Below are 21,760 nucleotides of genomic sequence, written 5' to 3' on the forward strand. Positions count from 1 at the left end.
GAACTAGATGATAATACTTGTCCTTAGCAAATATCCCTCCTTAGAGTTTGGGTATGCTTTCATATAGATCTCAGCCTAAGTTCTTTTGCTGCTGAGTAGATCATGAGACTAGGAAAATGGTGGACATCTCCTAAGAACACCAATGGCTCTGCACCCTTAGTTACTCCTAAGATGGATTAGTAAAATACTCTAGGATTTCCTTGAGTAGAAGTGACAGGTTAAAAACTCTAGATCATCCTGCAAATACACTTATGTTACAGCCTCTCCAGATGTAGAATGTTTTCCCTTTATATTATTATCTAGTCTCCATTTTTATACCATCTACTTGACCAAAGAACATCATTTGGCATATTGAAATTCTTAATAAATATACTGAGGGTGCTTTAAGTAGAACAGTGCAGGGAATGTCTGTTCTTCATTCTAAAGTCCAAAAGATAATTTTTTAAAAAGCAATTCTACAAAACCACATGAATTTGGATATCCTCACGGATGCTCAGGGGACACTTTTGCTAACATCAAGGTCTAAAGGGTCTGAATCATATCTCTGGCTTGAAGGGATTCAGAACTGCATGGATGTTCATTAATAAACAACTGTCTAAGCCTTGTAAGATTATCATCTGGCAAAAAGCTCTCTGACAAATTCCAAAGACAAACTCTTGTCACCTCCTTATAGATGAACACGAAAATACTCTTTAGGGAAACCTACTTGGTCTGGAGAATTTAGGATAATATAAATCCTATCTAACATGTAGGTTGTCTCTATTCTCCAATAGACTATCTTATGTAGTACAAAGAAAAACACACAATGGAAATAGCCAGTTAAATGCAGGCTTTGGACAGCCCACCCAATAGGCATTCCAATTTCCCTAGATATCAATGATATTCTAAAAGAAAAGGAAAAAAAATTAAGATCCATGATCTAATGTAACATGTGGACCTTATTTAGATAGTGATTCAAACAGACTGGGACTAAAAAGACCGTTGTAAAAGCACATGAGAAATTTCAAGTATGGACTAAGTATTATAGGATTAACTGTAATAATATAATAAAGGTATGGGATTATTAAAATATTTCTCATATGTTAGAGATGCATACTTGACTTTAAAAGTGTATCTCTATATGCTTTAAAACACTCTGGGAACTAGATGATATCTTTCTTATTCTTGGAGGCCTTGGTCCTCTGGTAAGGTCGAGTGTGCTAATCATAGCCATTAAGCAGTATACACAAACACGTAGAACATTAGCACAATGATTATGCATGAACACATAGAACATTAGCACAAAGATATATATTCAGAGTGCATTGCAAGCCATTCATCAACATTCTCTCCTTTGCTTTTGGAAATTTATACAATAACATGCTAGGGACAAAATAATAAAATAAGGTGTCCCCAGCCTATTTGATCACCCATCTTTATTAAAACAATGTAAGGTTAGAGTGTTTAAGCTGAAAATTCTCTTTAGATTCTATACAACGTTTAATTAGTAATTTGACTTCTACCATTTTGATATTTAATTCTTTCACTGGCTATAAAGAAAGCTAAATGACCAACAAATGACCAAATTCTCTATTTAAATAACAAAATAAAAGGTCTATCAAAAATATAATGTTACTACTAACACTCACTGTAAAAGGGGAGGTAGATCTGCTCTCTATGTGAGGGTCAGCGTGTGGTTTCTGGTTGCTATTCATAGTGAAGATTGAATATATGCCAGGGAATATTTGTAAACATTCAAGTTCTTCATGGAATTTCTTATTATACTTGTCACAACTGCCTAATTCCCAGAGTTAAAGGGTAACAAAGGGTGGATTTAAAGTGGTTTCCTTATGTAAAATCAAGTTACTCGCTAATTGACAACATTATCTTTAGTTACTTATTAATAATATTATCGTTTAACTGGCAGTAAGGACCAGCAGAGATCTCTCTGGGAAAAGCAATAGGCAAAAGGACAAAATTAATTCATCTTGACATTCTCACTACACATGCTAGATCCAATATAAAGTGCTTGAGCACATGTGATCAAACTTCCAAAGTTCAGAGATAGTCTCTTAAGCAACATCTTAGCAGGGAGAAAAAAAATATGAATCTCATCCTAGACTTTCAAAATTCTCACAATGAATCATCCTTTTCAAAGCATTTAATCCTTTAAAAGGATTTTATTTACATTTTTTTCACAGAAAAAGCAAGAAGATGGCTCACATCCTGAAACTCTAATTTTACATCAATAAAATATTTTCAAAGAAATGCATGATTTTATAATCCATATTGGGCTTTAATCTCTTTGTTTGAAATAATTAAAAAAAAATTAAAGTGTAACATGTTTTCTTTCCAATGATAACATCTTATGAAAAGATAACCCAAAATCTATAGTTGTCACATCTTCTACCATAAGAAAGGAAAGATGACAGAAGGAAATTAGTCATATAAACAATGTCACAAAGGATAACCCCAGTATCTCAGTTATTTTTTTCCACTATGTATTCAATTAGGTGGGGAGGGATTATAGATTCAACAGCTGTTAAGACAATTATTTCTTCATGCAATAAAAAGCTTCAGAATAAAGAACCTGGTCTCTGGGTTGCAGTTACAAAGGTGATTTGTGTTGCCACGTTGGGCTCAGCCAAGGATGTAGAAGAAATATTTCTCATCTTCCATGTTTGAACATCTTGTTACAGGTGTTACTTCTTACCACCCATCCATGAGTCTGGTCCCCAAACACCTTACCTACTACAGCCTCTGTGAATTTCCCTTCTGTAGGAAGAGGAAAGTACTGGTTTGGAGACACGTTGCTGCCATATCCCAGGAGAAAACCTTCCAGCTTTACGTTTGGATTTGGACGCAGGAACTTCAAGAGGATGGAGTCGCTGGTGGTATTGATGTGCACTTTCAGGCTTGGCTTTTTACCTGATCATAAAAACATGGGTAAGTGCCTGATATTCCACCCCCTCCTCATACTACAACCACCACTGCTCAGCAACCTTTGTCTGCTGGAGGCATTACTCATACAACAAATGCTGTTTCTTTGGCTTCTTAGTATGCTTAGTATGACCAAAACATTGGCTCACATTAAAATCAAGGAAAATGTGCTTAATAATGCATAAATCAGACTAAAATAACAATCAAAATATTGAGAGGTCTAATTCTTGATAGTTTGTGACTGAAGGGGTAAGTTGGGAGGGGGAGTGTTAGGTGGAGGTAGGGGACTCATTTTTTCCGAAGTAGGCCAAAATATTCATTTTATATTCATTAATAAAATGTGGTGCAAGGTTCTGAGGTTTCTTACTGGTAAAATCTAACCAATGTACCTTAAAATATCTCAGCATCCTTGGGATGCTCTCCAGACCCTTACCCACAAGTTTTGGTAACAGAGCAGGATATGGAGGAAAAAAGATTTCTGGTACAGGACTTGTTAAGGTGCTGAAATGGGTGATGTTGCATGCAAAAACCCTTGAAAACCACAATAGGGTGTCAGATCCTCAGAAGTGGAGTTATGTGTGGTTGAGAACTAACATGCGTGTGCTGAGAAATAAACTCTAGTCCTCTACAAAGGTACAAAGTCCTCTCAGCCACTGAATCTGATCTCTCCAGACCACCATGTGTTCTTTAATCTACTGTTAATTTGTTTCTTTAAGGAGCCAAGCCTATTTAAATGGTGCTTCTTAGTAGAGGCCTCATTCATGATGTTATATAAAATATAGTCTAATACTTTTCTCAGGCGATTCAAATTTCTGGATTATAAAACATGTGTGCTTCAAAAGATTAAGGTCATGAGTTTTCTCTTCATTCTGCGAATATTTTTGCCCTTTTAGACGACTACCTTTACTGATTTAACAATTCACATCCTGTTTCTCATTTATTAAAGTCATATGTTGAATAAATACTAACCACCACATCAGTACAGCATGAGCCCCCACAATAGTAATGCCTAAGATCTTATTGTACCTCACCTCAAATTATCTGAATAATCTTGATCAATGTAGGATCAATGTGCTAGGCTTTGTGTGGGGAATGTTCTTCTGAGACCTTGCAAGTTAATGTTTTGTCCCAGGCTGGTGGATCAAGTCACTGAGGGTAGACCATGAGAACTTTGACTTCAGCTGTAGATTAATCCTTTGAATGATTTGTAATAGGGTAACATTAATAGGAAATGGTAAAAAACAGAAGGTGGGACCTGTGTGGAGGAACAATGTCACTAAGGGCATGTTCTAGAACATTCCATCCTATCACTGGCCCTACCCTGTCTCTCTGCTTCTTGGTAAACAATATTGCTCTACAATGTACATTCAGCACAGTGTTCTGCCCCACCACAAGCACAAGGCACCTAGGCCAGCTACAAATGCACTGAAACCTATCAAAGCATGAACCAAAGAAACTCTCCCTTCCTTTTAATATACTTCTTTTAGATATTTGTCACAGTGACAAGAAGCTAACTAACACAGGTACATAAAAGGATTGCATTAAGCCTTTGAAAGAAGAAAAGTATTTCCTTCAGGAGAGCCATGCTACTGGACTCACTTCTATCTCAGCAGTCAGGAGGATAAGTCCTGTGCATGTACATATTACTTTCAACTTCCCCCAAACAAAATGATTTTACAAACATTTTCATTCCTGGTTATTGAAAATCATAGACACTGAGTATGGTGGTTTGAATATGCTTGGCCCAGGGAGTGTCACTATTAGGAGGTGTGGCCTTGATGGAGTAGGTGTGTGTCATTGTAGGTGTTGGCTTAAGACCATCCTAGCTGCCTAAAGTTAGTCTCTTTATAGCAGCCTTCAGATGAAGATGTAGAACTCTCAGCTCCTCCTGCACCATGCCTGCCTGGATGCTACCACATTCCTGCCTTGATGATTATGGACTGAACCTCTGAACCTGTAATCCAGCCCCAAGTAAATGTATAAGATTTGCCTTGGTCATGGTGTCTGTTCACAGAACTAAAATCCTAACTCAGACACTGAGTGACTTATTGAAAATCAAAAGAAGTAGCTTCATAGTTAATTTAGTTTAGTTCTTCTAAATGATGGCAATGGCAACTGGATGCACTCATGGTGTCCATCACTTTGTCTGGTCAAAACTAAGTCTCAAGGTTCTTGCTTCCTGGATTAGCCCAGCCTTATTCTCACCAAGGCCACTGCTATTACTCAATGACATTAGGCATGGTCAAACCATGGACCTCATCTTGAAGGCTTTGGTTTGTCTTAATTTTACCAGGTTTTAATTAAATGATATACAATTTAGAAAAAAATAGATTTTGTCCAATTCAGTTTTCCCCTTTAATCAACATCCTTGCACTGGCCATAGTACTACTCCATTTTTTTTTCTCAATAGAACAGGTGACATGTAAGTTACAAATACATTTTCCTGCTTTAGATGGTTGTCAGTTCTCACAAAAAGTTAAAACACAGCAGTCTGTTGGCAGGATAATTAAAAAAAAAAACTTTTTAAGACCCATCCCATGGGCAAGGACCAATCCCTGACACTACTGTTTATACTAGTATTCAATGATACTTTATACTTCTGAACAATGCTCTAATATCTGGGACTCATATCTCTGTATCACACATTAATTTTAATCTTTAATGATAAATAATCTCTATTATGAATAATTATTGATTCTATCATGAATGTTGAACATTTAGACACTTAAATATAATTTGTCATTTACAAAGTTGGCACTCAAAAACTGTTTAATCAAGTTACCAAAAATTCATAATGCTTTATTTAGGTGAGTTTATGGTTTTTGAGTTGGTCTGGATTCATAGATATCTTTGACCACGTGTGGACAGAGGGATACTAGTTGGACACATTTGATGATTTAAATCTCATTCATGTAATAAAAATTATCTTTCAGCATTTAGTCATAGTTCCACTTCTGGCAAATATTGTAGATAAAACAGAAAATAGCACACTACTATACAACCTTAACCAAAATAATGCATAAATAAACAACAAATATATTACCCCAAAATGGTCAGGAGTACAGAGAAGAAAAGACTACAGGAAGAAAATTTTATTGCATGTGACAGTAAACAAAAATATATTTTAGGAAATCAATAATAGACTGCTTTGGAAAAGCTGCACATTGGCACAGTACATTCTTGGACCCATGACAGTGGTTTCGAATCCTCTATTTGCAACACCCAACAGTATCTCTAAATATTTCAAAGTATTGTGAAATTCTAAAAACAACTAAATAAAATGTCTTCCAAAGCAAAATTAAAATTAGCCCATTTTTAAATCTTAAAGGTAAATATATGCATTAAAAACATGGTGTGAGATTGACAAACTAGACAAAAGGAAGAGACAGCACTGTCAGCTCAAAGAACTCTGATTACCAGACCAACCAAAGGAGGGAGGCTGCCTGGCTGCTGCGGGCTGTGGACAGGTTCTAGTTTTGCAAAGAAACATCCTGGCCTGGGATAAAATTCAGTCACAGAAGGCGTACCAGAGTTGAAGCAACACCAAAACAAACAGTAACAACAAACCAAAGCACCACCAACAAAAACAGTATCATCAACACCACCAACAAAATTTGTACTTTGGTAAAAAGCAGCAAAGCCATTACAGCCATCCAGTCACAGACCTCAGAAAAAGAAATCAACATTAAAATACATTTGGCAAAATTCTTTTCACATCTAATCTCTCATAAAGACATCTTACACTTTCCAAGTATTATACAACATAGTAAAACTTGTTGATATCATGCTGGTCAAGATGATAAAATTCTTGAGACAAGAAGATCACTGATATTTGCTTTTCAGACATCTTAGCCGAAAACAAACTCTAAATTCAGGAAGAAACCCTGTTCCAAGGAAAGACGTCAGAAAATGATTGAAGCATATACCAGACAGCATCCTCTAGCTTCTGCATACCTATATATGTGTATACACATGGGTACTCCATGCACTCAAGCATGTACCACATACACATAAACATACACCCCATATACAGATATACAAACATACAGAGACAGTCATGCAGAGAGAGGGGGGAAGAAGGGGGATAGAGAGAGAGAGAGAAATAGAGAAGAGAAATTATAGATATCATACAATTAAGTGAGCATAGCTATGCATTGTCCTACTATGTGCAAGTCATAATTTACCATTTCTTGGTCAGTACCATTAATCAAAGGGAAATAAAAATTAAAACCACACTGATGTATAAGGGTTCACATTAAAGTAGCAGGAAGTTAATGATATATCAAGTACAATTTGGAGGCCTTTTACATTTTAATTGGGAGTGTTAGTTAGAGAAGAGTTGAAAAGTTACCAAAGAGCCAAGCAATTTCAACTCTAGCTATTGCACATAGGAGAGATGAAAACACATCTATGTAAAACATGTATGAGAACATTCAAAACAATCTTAAACTGGAAACAAACCCAAAACACATCAATGGCTGAGAGGATAAGCAAACTATGTATCATTCATACAATTGGATATGATTCAGTAATAAATTACTTACGTATGAAAAGGCAGGCTAAAGCTTTATTCTGGCATGCCACCTCATAGGATGGAAGAGAGCTTTCCTCCTTATACGGAAACCTTCTAATAGAAGGACATTCAAGCATGTTGCCATTACAACACTGGTAGAGTTAGCTTTAGTCATGTGTAGTATTATTTATCATTCAACACACACACACTAAATCAAGTTTTGTCAGAAAGCACTAACTTTCAAATGCACTCTATTAAAGCATTCCAGTGTATTACTAACACAGAATATTAGGGAGCTATCAAGACATGCCATCTTAGTATTTTTTATTAAGGACATATGTGACAGTATATTGAAAAACTTTCAAAAACATAATTGAGAGCTTAGATTGTATCCCAGTAAATTCTCATGCTAAGATATACCAACCATAATGTTAACTTAAGCCTTGACAATAATTTACCATTTGCCTTGGTTTTTAGGGATTGAAACTCAGATCATGGAATAAAGGTTTGGTGCTCAATTGATTCTCTCTGTTGTGGTTTTATAAGACAAATAAATGTGTTAACAGTTTTGGTAATTTTTCTGCAATATCCACAGAATAGCTAGGGAGGGAAAGGCCAGGAGACCATTACTTGCTTGTTTCTGGACCCATGTGATAGATGGCAGGACCTTCTTGCCAACAACAACATCCTAAAAGGCAAGGATGCTAGTGGGAAAAATTTTTTAAAGGTTTATTTTACTTTATGTGTATGCCTGGTGCCCGCAGAGATCAGAGGAGGATGTCCTGATCTCCCGGAACTGGAGTTAAAAGACAATTGTGAGCCAGCTTGTGGGAGCTGAGAACCGAACTGAGGTCCAGAAGAGTAGCAAGTATTGTTAAACACCGAGTCTTCTCTCCAGCTCTCTGGTAGAAATTTTATATAAAGTAAAAAGGTAATTTCAGTTCAATAATTTAAGGAGAGTACAAAGATTTAATGTCCCTATTAATTAAATAGTATTCAATGTTATTTAAACTGCTTTCACCAGTTCTGAAATAGCCAGATATTTAGATGATCTTCCATGAACAGTACAGTCTAAATGAAGTAGTCATGGGGATGAGAACAACTAGGCCTCTTCCACCATGGCATGAGACTGTACCAGAATGTGGAAGAAATTGGATTACCTCCACAGTGTGTGTGTGTGTGTGTGTGTGTGTGTGTGTGTGTGTGTGTGTAAAACTGCTGTTATAAACATTCCCAGAGTTGTTGTCAGGAAAATTCTTTGTAATTTTTAAGTGAAGGATGCGGGTGGCATGCTTCCTGGAATAGTGTGATGCAGACAAACACTTTGGACACTGTGAACCCTAACTTACAAATGAAACTCATTCACCATATATATAAAACACATGTTGAAGCAGAGCTATAAACAGGGACAATGAAATTAAAGAGTTCACAATGTTCAGGAGATAAATTAACAACAGCACACAGTACCCAAGACAGTATCAACAAAGCAACCTTACATGTGACTTACCAATACAAATATGAAAACACAATTAAAATACAAAGAACTTATAAAGAACAATTTTGAGAACTCTAAAGAAAAATGACACTGTAAAAATTAGAGAGGAAAACAAATATTGTTATAAAAGTTCTGTGAGCCTCGTGAACATCCCCAGTGCCAGAGAACTGGATCTTTAAATTAAAAAAAGAAAACTCAAAATTTGAATTTATGCATCCATGCTGATCTATTTGTAGGTATCATAAGCTATACTTCCTCATGATCCCTGTTCCGGGACAAAATAGGCCCCTCCTTCTTTAGGACAAAGATAGTGAGCCAGCCAGCTGCTGAAGACTGGGTGCCCACAGGCAACATGAACTCTCAGAATGTAGGAAACACACACGTGTTCACCTGGAGACCTCTGTGCACACAAACGCTCCTGAGTGACTCTCACGGGGCATGATTCTAAGGAGTCAGCTTGCTATTTATAAGGACATTAAATACACCAAATATCCAGGAGATGTTTGCTATTAAATATATAATGTTTGAATCCAGCACTATCCAAAGTCTGAAGGGGAAAATGTTTTTCCTCCTAATAGAGCGATTTCTATGTTTGTGGTGGAGATGGGTCTCGCTTCAGCTGAAGCAGCCACAGTTTCCACCTAGGTCAGAATCCCCAGTGTTTTGACTGCTTGGGCCAACACTTCCCAATCGAGTGACTCTAGAGGAATGAGTGACAGACCAAACCTGCCAGGGCTGACATCCCAATACCATTCTACAATGTTAATAGTTTTACCAAGGGAGTCATAACTGCATGGCCTGGATTATAACTCAACTGAGAGCCAGGGAAGAAAATTGCTTCTCATAGACGACTCTCTAAATTAACAAACTATCGCTCTTATGGAGGCCTCGATCCTGAGATGTAGACTGTCTTACTAACATATAAGCCTTTGATCCGATTCTATTAAAACCGCTCTTTAGTCTGAACAATAATAGTTTGGAGAAGAAGGGGTGAGGGAGAAAATGGGAATGACAGATATGTACGATCAATGACCATACATTGTCTGTATGCTCATGAGGGCAAGTCTTCAAATGAAAAGAAATATACACATAGTTTACCTTTGCGGCCAAGAAGGCAATGGTTTGATCAATTTTGTCTCCTCTGAAACACATGCAGAAACCTAAGTCCCACTGAAAACACTGTAGGGTGTGGAACCCAGTGGGAGATTAACTCCTATTGGACTGCAATAATGCCACTCTCCAAAGGTGAGCTCTGCCATCTCCTACTCTGCTGTCCTCTGGTTGGTCTCCCTGTGATGAGCCAGCAGGAAGGCCTATCTACAAAGCAGTGCCTTCACAGAGGCTGAACTTCACAACCTGGGATCTTGGAGCTGATACATTTCTGATTATTGCTGCTTACCTAGTCTCCATGACATGTGTACACTTGCTGATCTGATTTTCAATTCCCACTATTCTCTAACTACTAGATACTTGGTATTAATGACTTCTTTGAATGCAATGATTAGATTCCAGAATATTGTGTTGACATCTAGGTAAATTGAGTCTACCATGACTAATGAACAATACAAGTATAACCACAGTAGAAGGATTTTTTTAAAATGCAGCTAAAAGAAAAGATCTTCAAAGAATATGTCCCTTCAGTAAGCAAGTCACAAAATTCTTGATATATATATTGCCATGTGAGATAACATGGTGAGAAACTAAGGAATGCAGCTGTCAAAGCTAGTTTGTGATACTTTTGTACCATTTAGAAAACGTGTAGATTCTTTGTAATTGCTTAAAAGAATATATAGGTTTGTTGCTGTTTTTGTTGTTTTCAAGGTTTTTTTTACTTATTCACTTTATATCCCACTCAATGCCCCCTCCCTGTTAGCCACCCCCAGAATTCTTCCCCCATCCCCCACCCCTTCTCCTCTGAACAGGTGGGGGTCCCCTGAGTATACCCCAACCCTGGCATTTCAAGTCTCTGTGAGGCTACACACTTTCTTTCCCACTGAGGCTAGACAAGGCAGTCCAGCTAGAAGAACATATCCCATGTACAGGCAAAAGCTTTCAGGATAGCCCCTACTCCAGCAAATGTACATATGTCATGGAGACTAGGTTAGCAGCAATAACAAGAAATGTATCAGCTCCAAGTTCCCAGGTTGTGAAGTTCAGCATCGAGGCACTAATGTGTAGACAGGCCTTCCTGCTGGCTCATCAGCTGGGAGACCACTAAACCACCTCCGGAGTAGGTGATGGCAGAGCTCACCAGCTGAGAACCATTATTCTTTACAAATTGGATGCATCAAAAACAAAGCTGATGCACCTCAAATCACTTTTTTAAAAGACTCTATTTATAGATAATATCAAGGGAAAAAAAGACCTAAACCACAACTCTGCTAAGTTTCCTATCATAGAAACTATATGAGTGTGTGTGTGTGTGTGTGTAGTATTATATAATATATAGCATGCATGCATGAAATGTTCAATGAATATATGTAGTGCATATTAATTATGTTCACACACCCTTCTTTCGTTCCTCTAACTACCCCCTAGTCCTTTTGAAGAAATTCTCTGAATTATGGTTTTGTAGAGCTAAAATTTTGGGAAATAGACAAAAGTAATATGTTTGATAATTTGGGAATCAAATCAGCTTCTAAGAGGTCAAGAAGAATATTTCCTAGCATTTAACAAAATTCCAAACACATACAAAAGTTGAAAACCACATAGAAAACTTGCAGCTTCTTTGCAGTTTTGAAAAACATCCTGGTTGTTGTTGTTGTTGTTGTTGCTGTTGCTGTTGCTGTTGTTGTTGAGGGAAGACATCAGCAGGCTAGAGAAGTTAACAGAATTCATTTCCCTTCCTTTTGTTCACACAATCTATTTGGTTAACTTTCCAAAGGGTCTGATGCTCCTTTCTCTCTCTTTTTTTTAATTCAAGTAACTCCAAATTAGGTATAAAATAATTTTCATCCACCAAAGTAGAAAACACATCACTAATATTACAAGAATCCTTGCATGCAGAAGATTCAACACCACCACTGTGAAGACACTGTTCTACAGAGTAAATGGCATTTACTCATTAACAATGAAATACTGCATCATTCATGAAAAAAATCATCATCGACCGGTCACAAAACTGCCTTCCATAATTTGGATCATTTCTTTTCCTTAAGTGTCAAATAAAAACATGAGACGGAGCAAGAACAAGTCAGTTCCTGGATCTGCCATTGGTTATTCAGCCATTCATGCATATCTTCAGGAGTTGTTTATAACTCACTTAGTTCATAAGTACCCAGTGCTGACAAGAGTGCTTTGACATTTCACAGTGTTTAAAGGCTTTCCTTGGGCTGGTGGAAGTAGCTAAACTGTCATTAAGACATAAGCAATCGACCTTATGCATTAAGGCATAATAGGCCATGAGACTTAGTAGGTCTTTAAGAAAGTCCATTGCACATTTGACTCTACAATAATGGAGTCCCATCTTACTGATATAAAAGAAACAGAAAGGATTCTGGGATAAACTTTATATAGTCTGTGGTATCCTGTTACAACATAAAACAAAGACTTGGGACTCCTTCTGACTAAGCTTATTTCAATAATTATTTTAATATATAATAGCCCCCATTTGTTTAGAAGATAGGATATTTTGTAAAACAGTTCAACAAACACTGGTATTCTTAGCAATAACTATAGTATAGGCTCAAGTACTGGCTTGTGTTTTTATTGTCTAGTTATTTCAGCTTTAAGGCTATATTTTAGTCCATAGTAATTATATATTTATTTATCTCCAAATTAATCAACTCTAGAAAGATTAATGTTAGGGTAATATATACTTAAAATTAAAGTGGCATTTGGCATAAACTTTGGCCTCAGCATCCAAATGCTACAGTTAAGGTTCTTATGGTTGTGATAGTAAATTCCTGTCTGAGATATTGCTATTTTAAACACCTAAACTACTTTTCAAACGTTAATAAAATGTAAAATTTTTAGTTCACAAACAAATGTGTGTGCGCGTGCATGTGTGTGTGTGTGTGTGTGTGTGTGTGTGTGTGTGTGTGTTACTCCTAACATCTGCTACAATTTTGGTTAATATAGCATTTGAATTTTTGTAGGTAAGGAGTAGAAAACCTGAGACTTGACATCATTTCCTGCTCATCTCACATTATTAACATTTCTCAGTTTCGTAAGGTGGGGGTGACTCAAGTTTTGGCTTGAAAGAGAATTCTATAACATTTTTTTAAAATATTAGCAAAAATTTAACTGAAAAATTTAACTGAATGAAACCATGTGAAAAAGCAAACATCATCCTGACTTAAATCACATGAGTAAGTTGTACGTTCTCTTAGAATTCAGGTTTCTAGTGTGGAAAAGTTTGTGGGGTTTTTTTTCTCATGTGAAGAGCACATATTCCGAAAGAAATTTCATCCCTTCTAGTAAAAACAAATCTATACTTTGAAATAAAAAAATAAGATTTCCTTTAGGGATTACAAGAACTACTCCTGGGAGATCAATCCTTAGACAGAGAACACGGAAGTTCCTAATGTGGCATAAATTGATTTTTAAAATAACCAGGGAGAGAATCCAGGAGACACAACAGGATGGAGGGGGTGAGGTTGACATAGTAAAGACTAGTGGGTGGTAGAGACCATGATGCTGAGAAAATGGCAGATGCCAACAAAACAATTCATTGGTAGAGGGAAATAGACACGTGAGAATACCAGGATAAAATTCCAAGATTATACCACTGAGGTGGTCCTGTCTTCCACCAATAAGCAATTGCTATGACCTGGGGGAGTGGGGCAGTGCATACAACAAATGGTTAGAAACTAGTCTGCAGAACCACAAGGCTGTGTAGGGAAGGAAGGGTCAGAGCAATGTTCTTGACCATAAGACACCCCATGAGCAGAGGTGAAGAATGGTGGTTGTTACTGAGTTCAGGGTGCAGTGGGTCAAGGAGTGTAAAACTAAGTAGTAGAGTCGGATCATGTAGGGCCCCTGTGGGCCACATAAAAGTTCAATCACTGTGAAAGAAGTCAGCCAAAAGTATGTTCCTGAACTAAATTCATGTGTGTGTGTGCCCACATGCACACTCACAAACACACACATATCACATTTCTGAGAAATTAATAATCCAAAATTTAAATAGTAGGGAATTACAGATAAATATGGTTAAAAATACTACCTTTTGCTTCCTTAACACAAGCAGCTAAAGTGTTCGCAGCCATATTTAAACAGAACACTTTTAGATGAAAGGCACTGAAGATATCTTATCGTCGACAACATAATGAAACTCAACCATTCCAAGTCCCTGAAAACCAAATGTGCTGTTCAAGTAGGCTATTCTCAGTTCTATTTTAAACCATAAGCTAAATGAAAAATAAAGCAATTGGCACTTAATTGTCTCTATTGATATGGGCTGATGACTTTTCTACTCAATGACTCAATCTACTCTGATCCCCAGAGCAATTGCATTTCACTGTCAAATTTAAATGACTATGTTCCCAGGGATCCCCACTCACCTTCTTTACTAACATAACACTCCCCATAAGCCAGTGCTTACTGTTTGCAGTTTATTCCAGTGTGCATGGTACTACTCAGTGAAAGTTCTCCCTGATGGCGCTCTGTTCTCTAATAGGAAATGGCATTTCATCTCTAGTCTACAAATAGTCTCTTATGTTTTCGTCAAAACTGCCTTTCTTCCTTCTCAATTAGCATGAAATCTTTGTTTTATGTTTTAGGCATTTATTATACAAAATAATAGTTTTAGGCTACAGTGTTTAACAGTATATTGTATACTTTTAAATGGTGAATATACTCTATTTTCTTACCACACACAGAAAAATCTATAGACATAATTAACATTTTTATCCTGCCTTTAACAGCGTATTACATACTTTTAAATGTTGAATATATACTATTTTATTACCATATAAAAAATCTTTAGGTGTGATTAACATTTTAATTAGCTTTAATTAGTCATTCTACAATGATATATATTTCAAAACATCATATTGTATGTCACAACTATAACAATTGCCTGTCAACCAAAAGATAATGAAACAGTAAGAAAAAAATCTATTTATATGTACATGTTTACTGTATTATTCATGCTAAAGAAAACCCTAGTTATAATGATAGTATAAAATTTATAATTTGATCTACTGGCATTTATTGTTTTGATTTTTTTTAAGTAAAAGGAATGGTTATTTTTTGTAATTAACTTTTAGGAAGAGGCTCCTGTACAAGGTTCTCTGTAAGAGCTTGTAAGACATTTCATCCCTGAATGGCCAGTCTCTCCATTAAAGTAGAGATACATTTTCTGTACTAACTTTAATTTTATGTCTGTAAACCCCTTAACTCCTCTGAGCTGCTTACTTACTGTTTCCTCTCCCTGTCTCTCTTTCCAACTCTAAAGCCTCATCTTGCATTCCCTGGATGTCACCTTTGACTCTTCTCATGCCACATAGACTATCATGCCCTACAGAGGGCACCTGCTCCCCTGTAGGAGGAAGCACTACTCCAGATCCCAGACTCTGTATAGACACAATATCTGAAGGCCCCAAAGGCTACCTATCAGTCTTACACATTTTTGTGCTTATCATCTTTCCCACTCATCATTGTCTACTCTGGGTTGATCAAGTACAAAACATGACAAAGTACTGTTACTTCCTTTTTCTTCCTTTTGGAGGCTGGAAAAACAATAGCAGACCCCCTACTCCTTATAGAATAAAGATATTTTAGAAAGCTGTGCTTATAAACGGGGCAGGGGGAATTAAGTCTAGCAACACACAGATGCAGGTACAGGGTAAACAGCGTTGTGTGACTATAAAAGACTGTGTACCCTCACACCTCAATGGAGAGAGACGCTGATCTGTAAAGAGTTCATTTGAGAGCCCCCAAGGTGGTGCATCAGATAAATGAATGAGCTTGCCATCCAGTCTGAGGATCTGAATTTAATTCCTAGGTCTGATGGGGTAGAAGTACAGCTGGCTCCTGAAAAATGTTCTCTGCTTTTCAGATGTGCACCATGCTGGGTACACATGAAAAAGGCAGGAGGCAGGCAGGTATGCAAGAAAGGAGGGAAGGAAAGAGGGGAAGAGAGAGAAAGAGAGTGATGGAGGAAAACAGTGAGGGAGGAAACTAAGAGTTCATTTCAGGGATGAAGAGATGGCTCATCAGTTAAGAGTACTTGTTGCTCTTGCAGAAGACCCTGCTTCAGTTCTTAGGACTGACATAGCAACTCACAAATGTCTGTATTTCTAGATTTAGGAGATCTGACACCTTCTGACTTCTGTGGACCAGGCACGCACATAGTGTCCCTACATTCATGCACGCAAAACACTCATAACAACATAAAAATAAAAATTGAGGAGTTAATTTTTAAACACAGTAACAGCTATGAGCAAAAAGTTTGCAAAGGAAGACTGGATCTTTTTCTGAGGCACACACGACAGTATTTTTCCAACCATTGCTCAGAGGCAGCAATACTATTTTTGTCCTGGAAGACATTAACAGACAGTTGGAGAGGCTACCAATACACGGGATGATTGAGATTTATTGAATTTAGAGAGAGCAGAGAGTATTTTACAGAGAAATGTTCATAGGGGAGAATGGACTTCAACTCAGCTTTGAGAGTAAGTGTCAAATCAAACCCAAGATTTCGAAGAGCAGTCAGTTTTATTTTTTTAAATGGTCAGGGCACAGCCCACATAGAACTGAAAATCCTGAACATAGCTACAAAAAGCAAATAATCCACTCCGGTTGAGACGCAAGGATCATATTCATAAATACTGGCAGCAGAGGAGTTGGAAAAATCTTGAAAACAAATTTTGTCTGTTCTTCTCTGTCCCTCTTGTGAAGACACTGGGCAGATACGCCAGGGCCAGACTGGGGATTTTGTTTTGTTAGCAATGAACCACTGTTCTCCATGTCAAATTCAAGTGTGATAAGCAGAGGCCTCAATTCACTAACCACAGACACAGTCCTTCTGGTGTCCATCAGTCCATTCTCCTTGCAAACATGGCATTTGGCAAGAGGCATGAGATGCTTGTCTTTGGAGCTAGCTCAGTGGTCATCTGAAAGGCTTACAGCTATTCACTAATGTGGCATAATAGCCTCAAACTTGGAATCAGCAACACAAACAGGAAGTGTTAACTTCAGACAAAAAGGCAACAACTCTGGGGGCTTTTGGCAAAATTCTAAGACAGGATTAAGAGGGCTGGAAACCATAAAATTCTGGAATTGCCCTTTGGACAGAATTTTTCTGGCCAGCCATTGGTCATGGAATCACTTATAATCAATTTCAGGATTATTTTCTTTTGTGTGCTTTTCCTACATTCCTTTCATTACATTTATTTTTAGGATGGTGACTCCCTGGCAGCTTCTCCTTCATTCTTCAGTCCTTTCCTTTCCTCTTTGCTGCTATGATCCAACAGAGTAAGTGAAGTAGCAATAGACTAAGTTCAACCAGGCAATTGTAGGTACTTTACAGTGCATTTCAGCCAATCCTTACAAAGAGCATGTGGCATGAAGCTAACCAAGGCCCAGACAGTTCTTAGACCATGATAGCAGATCCAGGTGGGCAATCTTCGAACAAAACTTGTATTTGTTTGTGCCAAGAGATTAGTTTATCTGTATTAGTTCTGATAAGTTCTGATGAGGCACAAAGCATCCCCCACCCCCATCATTCTGAGTTGAAACTGAAGCCTGAGATACCAGGCATGGAAGCCCATGTGGGAAATCTGTATTAGTGGCTCACTGTTATCAGAAACAGCATGTTTCCACTAGGCCCAGGGAGAAGCAAATATGCTTATCATTCCTTGCGTTTTTTAACTTTTAGTTTTTACAGGATCATAAAACGTGACTAGTGAGGATTAGACAGGGATACTAAGACGTGCTTCCTCTCATCAAGTCAGCAGAATCTTTCCATAACCACACAGAGAGCAACCAGCACACACGTCAGCAGGAAGGAGATGTAGGCTGCATATGGAGAATCCAAGCTGTGTGTTTTTTTTCTAGAATGAGGAGCTTGTTGTCTGCCCAGTAAAGCTGCAGATTTAGCCCAGGAAGGAAACATGGAGACCATGTCTATACTTGACCCACTTCATGGCAAAGTACTGTCAGAACAGTATCATTTAGGTTAGGGCATGGTCTAGCCCTAAAAGCCATCCTTCCTGAGATATGGGTGGGGCTTTTAAAATTGTGATGCTGAACTCTACTGTCAATGACTGTGTTGACCCACTTTTGTCTTGCAACACATTCATACAACTTTTTCCTCCAGCAAATGATACTTTCCTTACCCAGGGCACATGAAAGGAGTGTGTCTCCGGCTCCCTGAGATTAGTCACGGTCATGTAATTAACCCTCAGTACCTGGCCATTCACTTAAGGGAGCCATTTACTTAAGGGAAGTGGTCAGGTTAGCAGCGAGAACTGTTAGGGTAAGAACTTTTACTCACTTTCCCTCTTGTACTGGTCAGAGTACACCAACCAGAGGGAGCTTGAGTCCTGGTTATTACAAAGAACAGAAAGCTAGTCATATTAATAAACATGTGGTTGAGCAATACATGTGCTTTTGTTGTTTTGAAGCCATCAGGAGTTGAGATAGCTACCAACACATAATCTAAGCAATCTGACAACCGCAGATGTTGGAAAACACCGTGAAGGAAAGTGGAGTCATACGCCCCTGAGGAGGGGTGAGTGCGTGCAGGCCCACAGCCTTTGCTTGAGAAGGGAGACAGCTTCCCTTTAGGATGAGACACAAAAGAAGTTAAGGAGCTAATCATTCAGTTATGTCAAGGAAGAACATTCTAGGTGGAGGGAACATGAGATATAAAGTCCAGAGAGAGGAATATGGCTGGAGAAGACAAGAGAGAAGGAAGCCATTAGAGGTAAACTGAGACAAATTTATAAACTGTTGGACAGACCTTGACTCTGTGAGCTCAGGAATGTTTAGGTCCCATCAATCATTTGTTTATCAGATTCACTCTGGGTGCTGCACCAAGGCTGTTCTGGAAGGTATATGTGAACTGTCACAGAGTGACAGCAATTACATAATAGATGAGTGTCTGCTTTGAATAGGAGAGAACATGACTGAGAAAAATATTCCCGACAATTCTGTATAAAATCTGAAAAGAAAGCTTCAGAGACTTGTAACTGCATCAAGTGTGGTACATGAGAGAGAGGGACTGGAAGGGCTACAGATATGTTTAGAGGTCTTTAGGTGAGCGAACAGAAAGGTAGCAGAGTATCTAATGGAGTTAGCAAAGACCATAGCAGAAGAAAGGCTGGGGTACAGTATTTTCTGGAACCTCATTTGAGAGATGCTGAATCTTAGATGTTGGTTAGAAAACCAAGGAGAGACATTAAATGGGGAGTCAGTTAAGTGGATCTGATCCTGTGATAGAAAATTTCAGCTTGTTGTATTTAGATCGTTTTAAAATCATGAGACTGGATGAGATCATCAAGAGAACGAGGACACAAGAGAAGAGATCCAATGTCTCAATCCTGAGACGTTCAGTTTAAGAAACTAGTTAGATGAGAATGAATCAGCAAAGGAGACTGAAGAGCAGCCAGTGAGCAAGGAGCAACAGCAGACAAATGTGGGAAAGCCCCAAGACGTGAAGCCACCTGCCAAGGAGAATCATGTGTGACTCTGATCGTGGGCTAAGGGCTCACAGCTCAACTCATGAGGCAGGGAGATTGTGCCAGAGCTCGGCATACAAGCTTACTAGCATTGGTGGGATTTATCATAAAATTAGTCCAAATTGGAAACATGTGGCTTGCACTATAAATGATAAATCAACCAAGACAACAGAGAACAAAAGAGAGAGTGGGGGAGGGGAGGAGAATGAGTGGGCATGACAGCCAGGAAAACAAACAAGTTCGTTGTAGCCTTGCTTCATTAGGAAGAATATTCTTTGAGGATGTACTTAGCCAGAGATGCAAGCCATATACAGAATTCTTAACTACAGTAATTTTACCATTAATAAAGGCCCCATGCATATCCACAGTTCTAAATCAGGAGTGTGTGTGTGTGTGTACAAGTATGTTCCAAACCTTCTTGAAAATGCTGAACTTCTAATTTCCACGTACTATCTAGCAAGTTCTAATGGAACTTCCTTCCTAAATTTATAACAATGCAAATAAAAAGTGTCAAGATAAGTCTCAGCACATACCATATTTAAAACTGATAAAAGTTGAGGCTATAGAAAGACCTGAAATCTAAGAAAAGACAAGAACACACAAGGAGAGATGTCTCTGCTTGTAAAAAGAATTTGGTTAAAATTTTTAATGAATTCCTAAAGGACAGTCCCCCCACCCTTGAGAGCTAGGGACTCATGGTTTGGGCCCAACATGTACTCTTCCATGAGCCTCAGTTACAGGAATGGTTGGTTGACAGGGGCAACAGTTCTGGAAAGTCTCCTTTGAGGTTCAAGACTAAGAGAGACAAAGTCAGAAAGCAGTCACCCAGAGCCTCTCACCCACCATTTGTACAGACAGACACAATTTAATCCACAGAACACAGGTGAACATCCACTATATCTGAGAGATGGCAACAGGGGCCTAAATTCTACCCATGGGAGAGAAACAAAACATACCCCCTGGACCACACCAATAGAGATCTTGAAGGAACAGTATCACTTAGCTTACCTTGTCTCCATGACACAATGTTTGCTTAAGACAGAGACTGAATTAGAATAAGGCAGAGGGACCCTTCACATCCCTGCCCATAGACTAATAAGCATTGAATAACAAAGAACAGTTATCAGGGTTAGAACACAGAGAAACCTTATTAGAGGAGTAGGGCAAAAAGGGCAAAAGCTGAGAAGAACGTTTAAAATCCACAAGGAGAACCAGGCACGGCAGCATTTGCCTGCACCCCAGAACTGGGGCAGAGAAAAGAAGATTCCAGTAGAGGAAATTGCTAGTGAGAATTCGCTGAAGTTTTCTGTCTCAAGAGAATAGGCAGGACAGCAATAGAGAAAGGCATTTGACTTCCTCCTCTAGTCTCTGTGTGCATGCACAAGGGCATGTAGACATGGCAAGCAAGTGCACACAAGCATACACACACACACACATAACACACACACAACACACACACACACATAACACACTCACATAACACACACACATAACACAGACAGAAGGGGGGGTTGAGAAAGAAAAGACTAGACAAGAAGCACAGCCCCAATACAGGGCGCACAGTAGTAGTGTGAGTTCAAGTTCTTCGTAGGCTGTGTAAGAATTCAAAGCCAGGCATGTTAAGTCATGGTAAGGCCCAGTCTGAAAACAAGTAATACCTCTCTCCCCCCAAAAATGATGGAATTGAAGGAGGAAGAGAGGAAGGAAGGAAATTTTGTCATGAGAACACACACACACACACACATACACACACACACACACACACACGAGAGAGAGAGAGAGAGAGAGAGAGAGAGAGAGATGTGCAGCTGTGCTCCCTTCCTTTCAATCTCTATCTCTTCCATCTATCTCTCTCTCTTTTAAACTCCTTACTTAAATCTATATAAAAGCCTTTCTTAATTGACTCCAACTCTGCTTCAATAAACAGTACAGAAAAGAAATATTCTCCAGTAAGCCAGTCTTGACCTTAAAAATAATGTTGAAGGAAATTGAGACTAATAATGCACTGAGGTAACCATGGAAACAACAAACTACAAACCTGGTTCAACAAACTGCTAATCTAGTGTCTCAATACATCCCACAAACAGCCTAACAAGAGAAAATAGGTACTGTTTTTCCTTTGGTCTCTGAAGTCCTATACAAGATGTCAGGTTTTGTGTGTGTGTGTGTGTGTGTGTGTGTGTGTGTGTGTGTGTGTGTGTGTGT

At 38.3% G+C, this 21,760-nt stretch overlaps 1 protein-coding gene across 16 annotated transcripts in view; it reads right to left on the minus strand.

The window, feature by feature from the left end:
- Positions 1-21,760, minus strand: part of Abi3bp (ABI family member 3 binding protein) — a 204,500-nt gene that overhangs the window by 151,174 nt on the left and 31,566 nt on the right. For all 16 annotated transcript variants that reach the window (XM_028760248.1, XM_028760247.1, XM_028760246.1 and 13 more), the window contains exon 2: positions 2,728-2,907. In XM_028760248.1, the coding sequence (XP_028616081.1) occupies positions 2,728-2,907 (180 nt within the window). The remainder of the gene's footprint in view (positions 1-2,727; positions 2,908-21,760) is intronic.

This window comes from Grammomys surdaster, unplaced genomic scaffold (genome assembly GCF_004785775.1).
Source record: "Grammomys surdaster isolate TR1022 unplaced genomic scaffold, NIH_TR_1.0 126398, whole genome shotgun sequence".
NCBI lineage: Eukaryota > Metazoa > Chordata > Mammalia > Rodentia > Muridae > Grammomys > Grammomys surdaster.